At 43.0% G+C, this 18,755-nt stretch overlaps 1 protein-coding gene across 4 annotated transcripts in view; it reads right to left on the bottom strand.

The window, feature by feature from the left end:
• SF3B3 (splicing factor 3b subunit 3) overlaps positions 1–18,755 on the bottom strand; it is a 56,812-nt gene continuing 38,057 nt past the window's right edge. For 2 of the 4 annotated variants that reach the window (XM_053210542.1, XM_053210543.1), the window contains exons 18-29: positions 17,454–17,628; positions 16,489–16,694; positions 16,231–16,387; positions 14,695–14,820; positions 14,068–14,280; positions 12,360–12,458; positions 11,508–11,651; positions 10,745–10,849; positions 9,045–10,331; positions 2,893–3,020; positions 2,770–2,819; positions 1–72 (exon numbers count right to left, since the gene is read on the bottom strand). In XM_053210542.1, coding sequence (XP_053066517.1) covers positions 10,191–10,331; positions 10,745–10,849; positions 11,508–11,651; positions 12,360–12,458; positions 14,068–14,280; positions 14,695–14,820; positions 16,231–16,387; positions 16,489–16,694; positions 17,454–17,628 — 1,366 coding nt within the window. In that variant the 3' untranslated portion in view covers positions 1–72; positions 2,770–2,819; positions 2,893–3,020; positions 9,045–10,190. The remainder of the gene's footprint in view (positions 73–2,769; positions 2,820–2,892; positions 3,021–9,044; positions 10,332–10,744; positions 10,850–11,507; positions 11,652–12,359; positions 12,459–14,067; positions 14,281–14,694; positions 14,821–16,230; positions 16,388–16,488; positions 16,695–17,453; positions 17,629–18,755) is intronic. The other 2 variants (XM_053210544.1, XM_015081946.3) reach the window with 2 other exon arrangements.

The following is an 18,755-nucleotide window of genomic DNA, read 5'->3' as shown; positions in this document are numbered from 1 at the left end:
CTGTTCACCCAGAAGGACGTGGTCTTCTCGGGCTTTGCTGATTTTAAGGGGCTCGAGAGTAGGAGCAAGTGCCTAGGAGCAGGAGGCAGAGGGTGCCAGGTGAGAGGGTGCTGCTTCCCCCAGCCCACAATCCGGCTTCCCGACTGATGGGAAGGGCGGGGAAAGCAGGCCACTGCCGCTCCTCGCTCGCTCCCGATTGAGAAACTGAAGCCAGCAAGGGCGGGGCAGGGCCACGTGTCCCCAGCCTGCCTTGGGAGTGCGGATAGGAGGGGGCCACAAACCCAGAGGAACAGCCAGGAACTGTTTCCTGACTGACGGCGCCTGGCATATTAATGGCAGGAGTCCCCACATCAAGTTTTGGCTCCCAGGAGGGTTGGGCCTGCCCCAGCTCCTCTCCAGAACACACTTACTCTGATTAAAAAAAAAAAAAAACCTCTTCTTACAAAACTTAGTAAAACTGGGTGATGTGGTAGTGACTGGAGTGCACGTGTAGGCAGAAGCAACAAACAGAGGGAGAAAAGGCCTTTGATAAATATCACCAGTGTTGAGAACTAATCAATTACCCAGTCTACAGATGGGAGATATGAGCCCAGAGAGATGAAGTATCTAACCTAAGATCACACAGCTAGGGCTTCCTGACACAACTGTTCTGGTGTAACTCATGGTAGTACACACAGCACAGCGAGTTCCTGAGGACACAGAAGTGAAGCCCTTTACTCAGCCCCATCTCCAAGAATAAGGGTACTTTCACTTTGCCTGAGTCAGACCGAAAGCAGAGAATGGCTCTGCCCAGCAGAATTCTGTGGGCACCAGTGGGGCAGCTCCATCTCCACCTAGTTTTCACAGCCAGCTCCCTGATTTAGTAGTTAGGGGTGGGGCAACCCCCCAAGGGATCCTTTAGCTCCTCCACCAGTGGACATTACAAGCAGGAATCAGGGGACACGGGAAAGGACTGTGTTCAAAGCATCAAACTATCCAAGACAATAATTTGTAGTTTCTCTGAACGTGAGCACAGAATCTTTATTAAGGGGCCCCTTAACATCTAGGATTCCATAGCATCTCATTTGAGAAGTGCTACCCTAAAAGATGTTAGTACGTCTTATTCCGAATGTCAATGCCTGGTACGAGTAGCTGTTCAAATGATTTCTCAATTGGGTTGACAAAACTGGATTCCTGGTTTGGCCCTGAACTTCCAGCAGGACAAGGCCCATACTGGAATGCACTTGGCTAATTACCCACCTTCATCCCTAACGCTATGGCTACTCTGACCATACCCTCTACAAGGCCTTGGCAGAACTATGCCAAGTTGATTCATACCAGTCAGGTGGCCTGCTGGGAGGGCAGGACAGAGTGGAGATGATGGGGTCTAGCCACAGGACCTCACTCAAGCCTCATAGAAGCCTGAATTAACTCCACTGTGCCCTCTCTGGGATTCCTTGGCTTGGAATGATGTCCCTTCCTTTCAAAGCATTGCACATAAGACTGTAGTTCAAGATGGAGATGGCTCTAGGCTCCCCAGGCTTCAAGACCCAAGTTCAGTGGCCATGCCTCCTCAGATCCCCTGGAAGCTCAGCAAAAGCACTTTGCTATTACCATAACCCCTGAAGGTTGGTTTTATTATACTTTACAGACAGGAAACTGAGACATGCTCAGAGACTGGTGAACCCAGGTCACAGGACTCTGTTTAGGCCTCTTTCTCTAGCCTTTACTCCTGACCTCCTGCTTGGCATTTGGCAGGCAGGATCTTGATTCTGCTTTCCATGGTGAAGTGGCCTTTCTCTAGCTGCAGCATCAGCTCCTTAAAGGTTAGAGGTTCCCCAGCCTGCCTTGTGTTTAACAGCACTAGGCCCTGATAACCCACAGTAAATGTTGATGCTTCTCTTGACCATCATGTCTTTTTATGGCCTCAAATTATTAAATGTGTGAAAACTCTTCCCAAATGAGCTAATTCAAAGCAACTCCCATTCACTGAGATTTTGTTTGCTATCAGAAGAAGGAACACGTTCTGCTGGGTAGGCCTGCAAACTGAAAAATGTGAGGACCAGGCTTTAGAAGGCAGAGTTACAGGTAGGGAACAGAGATGGATTTGCCTCTGGGATTACGACAAAACCCACTGGGTATTAACAGATTCTGGATTTGGGGGGTGAAGGTGGGGTTGGATGGTGCTAACAGGAGCCTCGAGCTACTTCAAATTCAGTCTCCCAGCCTTTTGTACCCAAACTGGAATTTACAATCTTGGTCTATTTATTTATTTGGCTTCATGTTGGACAGGAAACAATGTTCCCTCACTACCCACCCAACCTAATGATTTCCACGTCTGATGACCACCAGACTGTGAAATATACAGTTGCCTAGATAACAGCAGAGATTAAGAGGTTCATGAGTTTGAGCCCTGCGTTCAGGGTCTGTGCTGACAGCTCAGAGCCTGGAGCCTGCTTCAGATTCTGTGCCTCCCTCTCTCTGTCCTTCTCCTGCTCACACAGTCTCTCTCTCAAAAATAAACATTTAAAAAAAAAAATTTTTTTTTTAAATCTGGGGGTAAAATCCAGCAACCTATTCTGACGAACTCAGATGATGCTAATACAGGTTTCCTTCTGTTTCTGTACCAGAAATGTTTGGCTGCCCACCCTCCACCTCCTCATTTTTCAGAGTTGGGATCTTCTGACTTTTCCCAGAAGTCGCAAGGCTATGCCTATTTTATCTGAGGAGACCAGAGACAGAGACTGAAGCTCTTCAGAAACTTGTCACAAGGCTCTTTGGCAAACTCACCAAAACTGACAGGTTATAAAAACTCTTCAACTTCTGGGTACAGAGCAGACCTGCAAAGAGGTGGCACATAGTAGGTGCTTGGTAAATACTGGTGGAATAAATAAATTTATAGCAGTATCTTACAGTGAGTTGGCTGTGTCTTTTTTTTGGTCATGTCTTCTGATGCTGGTTTTCAAGCTTGTACAGAAACAGCTGGCCATGCGCTTATGGATTGGTGAAGAGGACTCTTCTGACTGCTCTGTAGTACGTACCTGTGGATTTCAGTTCACTCAACTTCACATAAACCCCACACACTGGGCTATCAGATCGCCACATGTAAATCAGCCACTGACCACAGATGTTCACTGACCTCCCTACCACGTAACCAAGAGTAAGCCATCTGGCCCTCACCTGTTAATTTTTTTGGATAAGGTTTGACTTCAGCAGCAGAGACGGTTCTTCTGAGCTCTTGATATAGCCCTTGAATGTATTTTAAAGGTACAATAAACAAAATATTCACACACAATATTCCATATGCAAATGAGCAAGTAGATGACTCAGGCAAACACATGTCATTTCTACTTTAAATAGAAACAGAATTTATAAATATTTTTTAAAAATTGAAAGCCAAGTTGATCACATCTGAAGAATGCTCCCAACAGTTCTGGCTTCCCACTGATGAGAAACTCAAGAGAGGCTGCATCACGGGAGCAACACACATTCTGGTGACCAGCACTCTCCCCATGAGAGAAGTGAACTCCAACAGCCTTTCCCAGCCACAGCAGTCTTGCTAGCAATACATTCAAAAAAACCAAGAAAAGCAACATTCCAGCCATAGTCCAATTTGAACCCCCTCCCCCCAAGGAATGCTATTCTTGGCAAGAGATCTTCCAAAGGAAACAACATCTGCAGAACCCCTACCCGTGAGGTCAGGGAAAGATGAGGCAGCTGAAAACTTTTCTGTCTTTCTTAGACTCAGGTTGCAGGGACTTAACAGAGCAGCAAGATGAGAGTGATCCTAGTACCTAAGGGCAAATGCCTCAGGGTCTTGACATTATCCCTTCGGAACTGCATGGCAGACTCTGATGTATTTTGCAAGGCTACACACAGAGGTCCCCATTTATCTGGCTGCTCAGTTAAATCAAAAGAGTTCATTAGCCCCCCCCTTAATACCTACATAGATGGGATTTGTAATTTAGCCTCATCCCATCACCAAGTATTTATTAAACACATTTTGTACATTCTGGAGCAACAGCTATGAACTAGACAAAATTCCTGAGCTCAACATATTCAAGCCTAATTCCTTGTGCCTGTGATCCAGAAATTCTGCTTGCAGACAACAAGCAAATTTATGGATAGGCAAAGGAAACTCAATGGTGACAACTCCTGGATATAACACCTAACCCACAAGCAACAAAACAAAAAATAAGTGAGACTACATCAAATTAAAAAGCATCTGCACAGAAAGAAAAAATCAACAAAGTAAAAAGACAACCAAAAGGACGGGAAAAATTATTTGCAAACCATGTTATCTACATAAGGGGTTAGCATCCAAAATATATAAAGAACTCATACAACTCAACAGCAAACAAATAATCCAATTAAAGCACGGGCAAAAAGATACATGCACCCCTATTGTTTACTGCAGCATTATTTACAGTAACCAAGATACAGATGCAAGCCAAACATCCATTAACAGACGAATGATAAAGATGTGGTATATGTATACTATGGAATATTACTCAGCCATAAACAAGAATTAAATCTTGCCATTTGCAACAATGTGGATAGACGTAGAGAGTATAATGCTAAGTGAAATAAGTCAATCAGAGAAAGGCAAATACCATGACTTCATTCACATGTAAGAAACAACTAAACAAAAAAAAGAGACCAAAAAAACTCTTAAATACAGAGAATAACTGGTGGTTGCCAGAGGGGAGGGGAATAGGAGGGTGGGTGATAAAAAGAGGATCAAGAGTACACTTATCTTGACGAGCACTGAATAATGTATAGAATTTCTGAATCATTATGTTGTACACCTGACACTAATGAACACTATATATTAATCATACTTCAATTTTTAAAAATGGGCAAAGGAACTTAATAGACATTTCCCAATGTAGATATATTATGGAAAGACTGCCAACAGACACATGAAGAGATGCTCAACATCACTAGTCATTAGGCAAATGCCTATCAAAACTACAATGAGGTATCACCTCAAGCCTGTTAAAATGGCCACCATCAAAAAGACAAGATAACAAATGCCAGAAAGAATGTAGAGAAAAGGAAACCTTTGTGTACTGTTGGTAGGATTGTAAACTGGTACAGCCACTATGAAAAACAGTATGGAGAATCCTCAGAAAATTGAAAATAGACCTGCCCTATGATCCAGCAATTCCACTTCTGGGAATACATCCAAAGGAAACGAAAACACTAAGTCAAAAAGGTATCTGCACCCATATGTTCACAGTAGTGTTATTTACAATAGCCAAGACATGGAAACAACAATCAATGGATAAATGAATAAGAAGTTGTGGTAGATCAACAAATGGGTGCTGATCCATGCAAAAGAATGAAAATGGACCACTTTCCTACACCATACACAAGAATAAACTCAAAATGCATTAAAGATCTAAATGTGAGACCTGAAACCATAACAATCCCCAAAGAGAGCACAGGCAGTAATGTCTGTCACATTTGCCATACCAACATTTTTCTAGAGATTATCTCCTCAGGCAAGAGAAACAAAAGCAAAAATAATTGGGACTACATCAAAATAAAAAGCTTCTGCACAACAAAGGAAACAATCTACATAACTAAAAGGGAACCTACTGAATGGGAGAAGATATTTACAAACGACATATTCGGTAAGAGATTAGTATCCAAGGGGCGCCTGGGTGGCTCAGTTGGTAAACCCTCTGCCTTCGGCTCAGGTCACAATCTCACAGCTTGTGAGTTCGAACGCTGCGTTGGGCTCTGTGCTGACAGCTCAGAGCCTGGAGCCTGCTTCTGATTCTGTCCGTCTCTCTCTCTGCCCCTCCCCTGCTCGTGCTCTCTCTCTCTCAAAAATAAACAAACATTAAAAAAAAAAAAAAAAGAATGCAATCTTGCCATTTGCAACAACACGGATGCAAGAGAGTATAATGCTAAGCAAAATTAAGTCAGTGAGAGAAAGACAAATACCGTTATCATCTCACTCATCTGTGGAACTTAACAAATGAGTGACGGAAAAAAAGAGACAAATTAAGAAAGAGATTCATAACTATAGAGAACTGAGGGTTACAAGAGGGGAGGGGGTGGGAGGATGGGTGAAAGAAGTGAAAGGATTACAAGTTGTACACTTATGGTGATGAGTACTGAGTAATGTATAGACTTGTGGAATCACTGTATCGGACATTTGAAATTAATGTAACACTGGGAAATAAAAAACAAAAAATAAAAGAAGTTGTGGTACATACGTACACAATGGAGTATTAGTCATCAAAAAAAAGACACGAGGAAATCTTGCCATTTGTGACATGGATGGACCTTAAGGGCAATATTCTAAGTGAAATAAGACAGAAGAATACTGTATGATCTCACATGTAGAGTCTAAGAAAAAACATCAAACTCCTAAAAAGAGATGAGATCTGAAGTTGAAGTGGAGGAGTGGCAGTGGCACTGGAACAAGGTGGTCGAGAGGTATAAACTTCCAGGTATAAGAGGAAATAAGTATTAGAAATGTAATGTAGGACTAGTTAACACGGCTATGTGATATATATTTTTGCTGCTTTTCATTGTATCTCTATGAGATGAGACGATGAATGTAATTGTTTCACAATGTATGTAAGTCAAACCATTATGCTGTACACTTTCAACTTATACAGTAATGATTATACCTCAATAAAACTAGAGGGATTAAAAAAAAATCTTACCAGCTATTAGAATCCTGGCAGAGAAATCAAGTCCAGAGAAGGCCCCTCAGTCATAGAACTGAAATGTTATCTATATAGCCCTCAAAACTCTATCTCATCCAGCACCCATTTAGCTACAACAGAAAATGTGAGAGTCAACAGACATATCAAAAGCACAGCAGTGTAAGGAGGAAAGAAAACACCACAGCGTGTGTATGGGGTGGGGGAAGTAAGGAGACTAGTCTATGGTTATTCGGTGACTCCTAAAGGAAAATGGAAGACTTTATTGTCTTCCTGACCTACGCCCCAAATGTTAAGAGCTCATGTTTGGCTCAGTAAGCACCCACAATATGCTGGGCTGGGTGCTGAGTATTTTAGATAAATGCTCTCATTTTATTCTCACATCAACCCTGTTTATCTCCATGTTATGGGTAAGATGCCAACCTGCCTGACCACTAATCAGAGAGGCAAATACTTGACTGAACTCAGGCCTGTGAGTTCATGTCTAGACTTGCCCAGGAATATACACTGAGTGGCCTAAGGGATGATCTTCATGATTAAGAACATTTAAGAAAAAAATAATACAAAATTTGTACTCCCAGGAGACACAAAGTCACTTTGCCTTTTTGGTAAGTGCTAGGATTCTTAGGAACCATGATCCTGTCTCAATTAAGGTTGAGTAACACAGTAAGGGACTTCCATGAAGGTTGTATGACCTCTCTTCCTTTACTTTCTACAGCTGGGGTAATCAAGGCTCATAAGTTTTAAATGGTTTGCCCAAAATTCACTCAGCTGTTTTCTGCCCAAGCCAGATCAGACATGTCACCTGATTCTAGTTCTCTAGTTATACTATAAACACATTTTGACTGATTATTTCCTTATTAGGCTATCAAGTTCAACTGAGCAGGCCCTGTACATTTCTTACTGTGCTCATTATCAGTACAATGCTCAGAATGTTAGCTCATTATGTGCTGTCATCTACTAGTTAACCTTTTGCAAAATGCACCCACATTTCTGTGACAATCCCACTGAGTTTGTATCATTTTCCCTAGACTCTGGGTTATAGACAAAAGGGAAAGGACAGACTCTCTTAATATGAAACCTTTGCCTGGCTCACCTGTAGCTCTCTAGTGGGGCAAAAATCAGATGACCATTCATTCCCAGCTGTGGTAAAAGACCTAAAATTAAGGTTCATATTATATACCATAAAATCAAAAGAGCTTCAAATGGCCCAACTGCCAAGTTTCCTTCCCAGCTCTGCTCTTATGGGTAAGGTTCCCTAAGCTAAACAACCCTCCTTATCAAAGGACCAGACACAGTTCCTGCTTCTCTCTGGGCAGCAGGTTTCAGTTCACCAGAGTCTATGGATTTACTCAAACCAATCACATATTCCCAAAGGAACCAGAAGGCACCCCACCTTCTTGATACTAAAAAGCCCGTCTCCCTCCCAAAGCCCCCAGTTGTTTACCTGGTTGTTGAGTGGAACCCCCATGTGACTTTGCATGGCATGCAGTGTCCTTATGCCATTGGCTGTGATTATATAGCTAATGAACTACCATCTATGTCATTAGCAACCCAAGACAATTCGCAATTCTACAGAGATCTTTTCCTCTCTTACATATAAACCCTCTATGACTATAGGAAGTACTTCAGAAAAGAAACGGAATAGGTTGCTACCCAAACATCTTTGCCAAGTTTCCCAGACTACTGCATGTCAGTATCATACAATCTGACAGACTAAACAGAATGGCTTTGGGTAGGGGCCACAGGAAGAATAAGCCCTGGAATTAGGTCATAAAAATGTAATTCAAAAGTATTGTCTTCTGTTACGTGAATCAGTGAGATAACTGACAAAGTGTTGTTTAGGGATTCAATTCCTGGCAATATCTGGATCTCTACTGACCACTCTAAAACTTAGTCATACTTAAGAGAGTTTCCAGGGACAGCATCAGGAACTCTCTGCACTGGATTGTGCGCTGCTCAGGGTCAAAGATTTTATCTAATCACCTTGATTTGATTCTAACCCAGTGCTAGCCACAGAGAATCCGTTCATGGAAGTGGCTGAGCACATGCACGTGAATGAGTGTTTTACTCTGTGAAATACTGGGAACAGCAGCGAGCTTGGGTCATTCCAGGTTCAATGAAGCTGGAAGACTACCTGGACGATTAGAGCTGGTTTCCCAGGTGTAGGTTGTAACATTTGACACCAGCACATTTGCAGTTGACTAGCTACCAGTGCTGCCTCTTCATACTCCAAAGGCCTGTCAGAGCTTGCCTAAGATGACTGCTGCAGATAGTACCCACCCCTCCCTTGTCATTATCCATGAGCCTTTAAATAGAGACCACATATACTGACTTTGTTCCCATGGGCAGGTTAGATCTGGGTTCTTCTGTACTTACTGATCCTTCCTAGGATTCATAAGGCAAACGATCATTTCAGGAGCTGTAGAAGTAAAGGGAGCATCTGTTAAGAGACTACCCAGCTAGAATGCATGCTGAATCCTTCACTCTTAAGACCTCAAAGTAGGAAGAAGCTAAAACAGGGGAGAAGAGGGGCACCTGGGTGGCTCAGTCAGTTAAATGTCTGACTCTTGATTTCAGCTCATACTGATCTCACAGTTCATGGGACAGAGCCCCACGTCAGGCTCTGCACTGACAGTGCTGATAGCGCAGAGCCTGCTTAGGATTCTGTCTCCCTCTCTCAGCCCCTCCCTACCATGCACAGGCATACCTTTTCTCTCTAAAAATAAACAAACACTAAAAAAATAAAATAAAACACCAGAGAAGAAATCAGCCACCCTTCCTCAATATTCAATGGGAAGAGGTGTGGCTGACCCCATGTTTATTATTAAGCCCAAGTTTCATCTGCATAGCAGAAAGAACTACAGGAAGCCAAAAAACCACCACAAAGCCAGGAGTGAGGCCACAGGGAACCAGAAGTACAAGCAGGTAGCTGGAAAGAAGGATACTCCATTCTTCCTGCTCCAACTCAGGTTTAAATCTCCCACCTAAATTCTCACCCCCAGAAAAGACACATGGACTCCAGCCACCTTAAAAACTACATTGTATTTCTGGTTAGATTTCAGAGTGGCAGAACTCAGGAGTTATACTATATTCAACCTGGTCCCCACCTCAGCTTGCCTGCCTTCCCCACATCTCTTCCCCACCTCCCACCCACAAAGATAACATTGTACAAAACTATATTTACAGGAAAACTGGTTAAAAACTAAGGGTGTGTACAAAAGTAAACAAGAGAGCCAGAAATTTCAGTGCAGGGAAAGCTTGGGGGAATCGCCAACATCTTATTACACACCAGAACCTGGGGGCAATGTATTACGTACTAGGCAAAAAGAAGCATAGCAAATTTCAGTGCCAATTTTAGGGGGAACCAGTCACTCCAGGGAAAGAGTGGATACGAAAGACATACTAGCTTTAATATTACAAAGTCTTAATTAACCAGCCACCCTTCTGCCACATGGGTTCAGAGCCAGGTGGTAGGGGAAACAAAACAGAGAGTCTCTGACACAAGCCCCACAGGGAAAGGGCTCAGAAGGCATAACGGGTCCGGATGTCCTCAAGCTTCTTGGACACCTCAGGTGGGGTTCGGTCCAGTTCTTCAGAGACATTCTTCTGTTTGTTGGGCTCCATGGAGTTGAACTGCTCACAGAGGTCTCCGTCTATCACATTCTAAGACATAGAAAAGTAAGGAATAAAAAGGTTAGACGCTCACAGAAAGTGACATATGCTAGAGCATCTGCAAGGAAAGCTTTTATTCTCTCTGATATCTGAACCATTTACAGAGCCAGGAATGCTATTTTAAGTTCATCCTCAGTAGCCTCTGTTCAGATTAGCAAAACTGGGTGAAGGCTTTTCTCTGGCTGTGGTCTGCCCCAGGGGAAGAGGTCCCTGAATATCACTAGTCATTCCTTTCCCCCATTACTGCCTCCATCAATCCACCCCTTTAATTCAGGACTGCTCTGATTTTTAAAAGACAGAGGTCCACAGAAAAGACAAGTTAAATGGGCTAAAGATCCCCCTTTTCAACTCAGATTTCCAACAAGACCCCCAGGTTCTGGTGTGTAGTAAGGTTAAGACCTTACCTTAACAGGGAAGTAATAGGAACGAAAGCTGAGGTGGTCTCGCCCACAGAGAGGGGGATGCTCAGACCGTAGGTGCATTTCCACATGCTGGAAGAAGTCATGGTCCTGGTGGAAGAAACAAAGAATCTGTCACTAAAAGAAAAAAGTGATTTCAACTACTAGTCTATGGTTTCCAGAAGCAAAATGAACAGACAAGCCATTGATTTTTTTTTTTTTTTACCACACAGATATTAACTACTTGCTAACAAATTGCTCCTTTGACAATCACAGGTTTTCCTGCTACAAGATAGCGAATACCTGAAAGAAACCCCACCTGTATTTACAGAACACAAGAGAACACTGTATGTAAAGAATGATTTGTGAAGTCAGATTCCTGATCCCAGCTTCTTTAGCTGGAATGACATAAATCCAATTTAGCCAATCCCAGAGTTGACTCAAGGAGGCAGATTAAATGCACAGTACTCATCATCCATCATTCCTACTCTTGTGGGGTTTTGTTCTGGGGCTCTGGCCTCTGACTAATGCTATATCCACATCATAACTGGACCAAACCCAGGTACAATATGAAAACAAATGGCTTTTCCCACAGGGGTGGGAGGGGGATATCAGGATTCTTATCTTCCTAGGCACATCTGTCACTTTATAAAATTTCCAGAACATGCCTAGATGCAAGTGGGGACATAAGATTTGTCCTCTTAGGCTGATTCAGCACCAAGAAACAACCTTGCCAAAGCAAAGGCCAGAAGAGTGTGGGAGATTTTACCTCATGGGATGTGAATGGGACAAGGATGCCAATTCCTCCTGACAAGGTGGTATAGACAAGCGATTCTGAGCCTCCGGGGATCAGTGTGGTCTTCTGTAATGACAGCACTGTCTCGCCTACATGGTAGTTCATGATCACCTCTGCCTGCAAGTCAAAAACAGACTAGTAACTATGTGTGCCCTCACAACCTGTTCTAGATTACCAAGAGCAAGGAGTGCCTCCAAAGGGCAGATTTCATCTTCTTTTAAATCCAAAACTCACTAACACTTAAAAATACTTCAGAATGTTAACATTTACTTGAGATTAATGTCCCCACCAACATGCTAAAGTTAGATCATTTCTAATAAACAATTGGAGTGAAAAAAATCTTTGTTAAATTATCAAGTTTACATAAAAAAACCCACAGAAAATTATTAAAAAGCAACAATCATTAGGCTTGCCTTCTAAAATAGATCTAAGAAGTCCAGAGATGCTTTACTACAGAAATACATGCCTATAGGAGAAAAGTAAAGAACCCAGAACATCTCAGAGAGAAGCTGATTCATAAAGGGAGTGACCCTATTTAACAATTTTTTCCAAGAAACTCATTATGCTCCACTCAACTGCTAAAATGTCTTGGAAAAAAATCTTATTTCTACAGTCATAAAAATGGAATGTTGACTTGGTCATTTTACATCAAACCTAGCATCTGTCCATCACAGGCCATAAAAGGACTTCCATACACAGGAGAGTACTCAGAAGAATCATGTGCGTTGTGGATAAGTGACTAAAAACTGTTCCCTCAGTGAGGGCCATGGGGAATGTATTATGCAGGCTGGCTCCCAACCTTCCGAGCCCCTTCTGTAATCCTACCTTCTGAGAGGCCCCGTTGAGCAAGCCCCGGTCCCACAGGGCTTTGTTTCCTGTGGGATCCTCATCCACTTCATCATTGGTGTTAGGTGGGAGCCTTACCTACAAGGAAGTGACACAAGTCAGAGGACTGGGTCCTACACTTACTCACCTGAATCACCAAGCAATGTTTGCCCCAGATCCTTGAAAGCAAGCCTGGGACACCAACTTTGGCATAGGCCTGAGCTGGTTTCCTGCACCTAGTGTCTGAGTGAGAAACTCAAGAGTATCAAGCCCTAAGCAAAAGCAAACCAAAGGCCATAGGACATAAATAAGGAAAGTGACACTGGGCTTAAAAAGAGAAGCCGGAGCTAGGGTAACTCAGTCGGTTAAGCTTCTGACTTCGGCTCAGATCGTGATCTCACAGTTCGTGAGTTCAAGCCCTGCACCAGGCTCTCTGCTGTCAGTGCGTTCCTGTTTGGGATCCTCTCTCTCCTTCTCTCTCTGCTCCTCCCCCAAGCACATGTGCTGGCTCTCTCTCAAAAATAAACAAACATTAAAAAAGAGAGAGAGATAAAGAGAATAAAGGTTGGGGGGCCTGGGTGGCTCAGTCAGTTAAGCGTCCCACTTTGGCTCGGGTCATGATCTCCTGGTTTGTGAGTTGGAGTCCTGCTTTGGGCCCTGTGCTAACAGCTCAGAGCCTGGAGCCCGCTTTGGATTCTGTGTCTCCCTCTCTCTCTGCCCCTCCCCCACCCGTGCGCTATCTCTCTTTGTCTCTCAGAAATAAATAAATGTAAAAAAAAAAAGAGAGGGGGGGGGGGGCGCCTGGGTGGCTTAGTCAGTTAAGCGGCCGACTTCGGCTCAGGTCATGATCTCGCGGTCCGTGACTTTGAGCCCTGCGTCAGGCTCTATGCTGACAGCTCAGAGCCTGGAGCCTATTTCAGATTCTGTGTCTCCCTCTCTCTGACCCTCCCCTGTTCATGCTCTGTCTCTCTCTGTCTCAAAAATAAACGTTAAAAAAAAAAAATTTTTTTTTAAAAAGAGAGGCCAAAATTCTGATAAAAGTAAAAATATACATTACTCATTAGTTCAAATGAAACCTATCACTATTAAATTATGTTCCAGGGGTTCCGGGATGGCTTAGCCAGTTAAGTGTCTGACTCCTGATTTTGGCTCAGGTCATGATCTCACAGTTCCCGAATTTGAGTCTCACACTGGGTTCTGTGCTGACAGTGCGCAGCCTGCTTGGGATTCTCTCTCTCCCTCTCTGCTCCTCCCCTACTTGTGCTCACTCACTCTCTCTCAAAAAAAAAAAAAAAACCCTAAACATTAAAAAAAATCATATTCCAATGAGGATGAAGAAGGTGGACTGGTAGGTGGTAGAGGGATGGAGGAGAGGAGGTTCTAAATGACAAGAATGGGGCGGCTGCCTAGCTCAGTCAGTAGAGTGTGTATAACTCTTGATTTGGGGGTTGTGAGTCTGACCCCCACATTGAGCGCAGTAATTACTTTAAAAAAAAACTTTAAAAATAAATAAAATTAAAAAAAATTAAAAAATGATAAGAAAGCTTACATAACAGTTTCATTTTCAGAGGCAGCCTTAGTAGGATTGAATGTATACTCATTTTTACTTTCCATATTAGAAATCACAGTCCTGGGTCCTTGGTTTTACCAGTGAAAACTATGCCAGCTTTTCCACACATCAACGTAAGCCAAGTAAACATCAACTCACCACACAAATGTTGCCAAACTTATCTGCCCCAGCCACAGTGTCATAGTCCAGAAGGCTAGCTGTAGTGACCCATCGTGGGTAAGTATCATCAGCAAAAATGATGAGCTGGTTCTCATTACGCTTGTATCGAACCCAGATGAAACTTTCCTGGACGTCAGACACAATTACCCTGTGTCCAATAGTCTGGATCCCAGAGATGTAATTGGCAATATGCTGGGAAAAACACGGACAGCAATAGGAGTAACCTTGAGGTTCAGAACACACAGAAAGTCCAGCTGCTCCTGACTTCAACACATACAGGGCCTAGAGAATAGTAGTCAGCAAAAAATTGCTAGAAGACAGGAAAAAAACTACTGGTTTTAATACAGAGGAAATATATGCTCAGTTCTCAGAGTTAAATACCTTATAGAAGCAAGCAGGACAGAATCTGATTCTTTATGTGAAGAAATCAAGAAAGCCACCTAACTGCTCTCGTTCTCCAGGCTCAAAGGCCTCATTCTTAGGCTGAAATTGGGGAACTACAAGGTCCTAATAAAGAGATGTGATTTTAAGTTACTGTCCACCATCCTGCCCATGTTTCCTTCTTCCACACTAGCTGCATCTAAAGCCCTCTACCAGCGTATTTACCTTGTTCTCACACTTTCGGAGTAACTTCTTCTTCCCCAAGTCATAGACTCGCAGAAGCTTCCCCACACCAATCAACACCCTCCCCTGGAATGGGGCAATGGCAGCAGGGACCTCTTCCACTGGAGTCTGTGAGAAGAAAAGCAGGTAATGCAGCTATCAGAACACCAGTCATACGCTAGCCCCACCCTCTCAAACCTAAAATATCTTTACAGGCATCTGTCAGGAAGACAATGAGTGATCATCTTTTGCTCATCAGAGAAATAAATCACACATACAACAGTTTCTATGAAACAGAGTGTTTGGGTAAATAGGTCCCATACACTGCACATCACTCAGCAAATCAATCAGTGCCACAGGTGGAAGGAAGCCCTCAGGCCTGAGGAATGCTGTCTCTGAGCCCATGCTAATTCAAATGGTGCTATTAACTAATAGTGAAGACTCAATACTGGAGAAGTGATTGCTGCTTGTGGACGGATTGGAATGGAGTGCTACTGACAAGGGAGACACAATGAGTTCAGCACCAAGACAACTCCATGAAGTAACTGTTTCTTAGAGGATACTTCCCTGTGGAAGGGCTGAAGGAGAGGAGATACATAAATGTACTGTGTGAAAGAACAGGAATTTTTTCCCTTAACTTAAAAATTGTGGCTAAGTCAGATGAATGTCCGACTTTGGCTCAGGTGATGATCTCACAGTTCCTAATTCAAGCTCCACAACAGGCTCTGTGCTGGCAGGTCAAAGCCTGGAGCCTCTTTCAGATTCTGTGTCTCCCTCTCTCTCTCTGCCCTTTCCCGCTTGTATGCATGCATTCTCTCTCAAAAATAAACTTTAAAAAAAATAAAATTTGTGATTAAAACACACATAAAATTTACCACTTTAATCATTTTTTTTTATTTTTTTTTTAACGTTTATTTATTTTTGAGACAGAGAGAGACAGAGCATGAACAGGGGAGGGGCAGAGAGAGAGGGAGACACAGAATCTGAAATGGGCACCAGGCTCTGAGATGTCAGCACAGAGCCCAACGTGGGGCTCGAACTCACAGACCGTGAGATCATGACCTGAGCCGAAGTCGGACGCTTAACCGACTGAGCCACCCAGGTGTCCCATTAATCATTTTTAAGCATACAGTTCAGTGACATCAAACATATTCACAGTGTTGTGCAACCAAAACCACCATCCATCCCCAGAACTTCTCTGTATCTGTTAAATATTAACTCTTGAGAGAGTATTAATTCTTTAGAACTGCTGGATTTTGGTAACAAATTGCTGCCTGCTTAGTAAAACTAGTAAACAAGGGGCCAATTCAGTGTGCATCTATTTCACCACTGTGGATGGTTAGCACATAGGCTTCCGGTGGGACACCCAGGCAATGGAGCTTCACTGGAGCATGAAAACCCCAGCATTTTCTGTGTGCCACCAACAGATGGAACACCATCAATGAGCTGGTTCCCAAAATAGTCACCAGAAGACCTGACCCACAACTTAAGCAAAAGTGGGAGAGTCTAGTAGGACCTAAGATCCAGGCTGGTTCCTACCTTGTGTAAAAACTCCAATTTTTCCCCATTGTTCACAAGCTTGTAGGTATAGACAAAGCCCCCTGCTACAGACCGGGGATTGAGTATCAGGTCTTTGGCCACGCCCACCAACACATACCAATCATCACCAGTATTGGAGAACCTACAAACAGCCACACTGTATACAGAGAAAGAAGCAGGAATCAAGCATTAGTTATAGGCCAGAAAATTCCCATAAGAGCCTCCAAAACCCTGGAGCTGATGTCCTGAGCTCCTTACCTAAAAGCAGCCTCATTCTGTTCTAGCTGGACAAGGTCTAGTGTGTTCCCTTGAATAGGATTCATGACTCGGATCACAGAGGCCCACTGCCCATTGCCAGCCTTAGGAGCTCCAAAAATGGATTCAGGGAGGTTTTCATTCAGGAACGCTGCTGCCATCTCTGCAGCAAGCTCCCGCTCGTCCTCCCCTGCTGCTTCTACCATTTCCTAAATCAAAAACAAAACAAACGAAAATAAAAACAAGGAAGAGTTGGTGTGTTCAGAAGTGGGTGCTGGGTGAGAAGTGGTCAAGTAGCAAAAACACCTCCAAGGAGAGTTCATATTATATACAATAGCAAAGTCTGTAGGCCAAAACCAGATTTCCCAAAACAAAGATTAAAGGGAAAGGTGTATACATAAGGGGAGGAGGGGAAACCACTAAAGGGGAAATCAGGTACTTCTTTTTTTTAATACCAAAAAAACTGAACATCAACTGACAAATAACCGACAAATGGTCTGAGATACATAAAATGAAAACACAACTCTTCCACCTACCCCATCTAACTTCCCATGCTAAGACTACTATTTGTCTCCTCTCTTCCAGGCCAGATACAGTTTTACAAGGTTGGATCTATTTGTTTTTTGCTGGGAAATGATTTCTGGAAAGAAGAAGTGTTGTGGAAAATATGAAAGCTGTCTTCTTTGGGCTCAAATCCAGGAAACACATACAGAGACTGTTTAGGAAGCTCAAAGACTGAACAACTATGTTCTAAGAAAGAAAGTTGAGTACTAAATAAACCCAGGTCAGTATATTAGTTCCAAGTCACAAAAAAACCTCTAAAACTAAGGATTCTGGCAAAGGGCTCTACTTAAAGGACCAGAAAAGAGCCTGGATCTTTAGAATATAATAAAAAATTACACAAGTTTAAACTTTTCAACAAAATTTCAGTGCCTTTTAATTGAACCCTAAAAGTCAAGTCTCATTACCTCTGCCATCTGTTGCTTTCTCTGAGCTTTTGTAGCTTCTGTGTAGGCATTGTGGTCTGTCTCAATGATGATAAGGTTGTTACTCTCTGGGTGAATGACAAATTTCCTGGGTGTATACTGCAACGGAAAGGCTACCTGATTGAAGACAGCACCTAGCTTCTCCAATGCTAAAATCCTATGGGGAGAAAGGCAGGGAATTAATAGATTATTCATTCAGGAACTAGAAAATGATGTCAAAATAGTCCATGAGCAGTCACAGCAAATGCATCACCCCTCAAGCTCTAATGCTGGCAGTAAGAAGCATGCCTTCTAATATAGAAGATTCTGCACAATAGACAAATCCTAGAAGGGACTTCCACTCCAGGAACAGCCAGCAACTATTTATGGTGACTCTGGTTTTCACCGTTGAAACCCACATTAGAACCTTCAAAGGAGGGGCACCTGGGTGGCTCAGTCAGTTAAGCCTCTGACTTCAGCTCAGGCCAAGATCTCAGGGTTGTGGGTTCGAGCCCCACATCGGGCTCTGTACTGACAGCTCAGAGCCTGAAGCATACTTCGATTTCTGTCTCCCTCTCTCCCTCTGCCCTTCCCTAGCTCACTGTCTCTCTCAAAAATAAATAAACATTAAAAAAGAGAGATAAAACACCATGCAGGTAAAGCAATTCTGCTGAAATAGAAGGTATCTATGTGTGTGGAGGTTAGAGAGAGAGTGAACAATGACTGAAAAGATCCTGAAAGCTACTGCATAGATCTGGGAGTTCACCTGGTAAGTTATCCACTTGGTAAGTTATAGCCTCTTGATAGAGTTGCTCTTATGACGAGCCAATACTTACAACCAGGACATGAACATGGGTGGCAGCAAAAGACCAAAAAAGAAAAAAACAAACCCAAAACTTGAGACAGTCAAAACAATATAGATAGTGCACACTCTAACATACTCAGCATAAATAGGAGTCTGTCAACTTACAAAAGGCCTAAAGAATTTATACTGAGGTTAAAACTGAACATGTAACACTGCAAATAAGACAGAATGAGAATGAGAAAAAGATATCAGAGATTCAATTCCTGCCTGCTCTAAAACTAATCCAATGGCGCTGCCCTGGAAAACAAGACTCTTAAATCTTAAGGAAAGTGAACTGTACTGATCAGTATATTAAAACTTGGCCGTGAAAATCTAAACAGAAGCTAAAACTTCAGACACTGAAACTTGGCTACCAATACTTCATTAAAATCCTGAGCCAAATGAAGGTTTCAGTTCCAACACCCTAGTCCCACGGTGAAGAGTCGGCTCACTGCCACCAA

Source organism: Acinonyx jubatus, chromosome E2 (genome assembly GCF_027475565.1).
Source record: "Acinonyx jubatus isolate Ajub_Pintada_27869175 chromosome E2, VMU_Ajub_asm_v1.0, whole genome shotgun sequence".
Taxonomy (NCBI): domain Eukaryota; kingdom Metazoa; phylum Chordata; class Mammalia; order Carnivora; family Felidae; genus Acinonyx; species Acinonyx jubatus.
The sequence above is the reverse complement of the archived record's forward strand: the minus strand, read 5'-3'. Positions and strand labels throughout refer to the sequence as shown.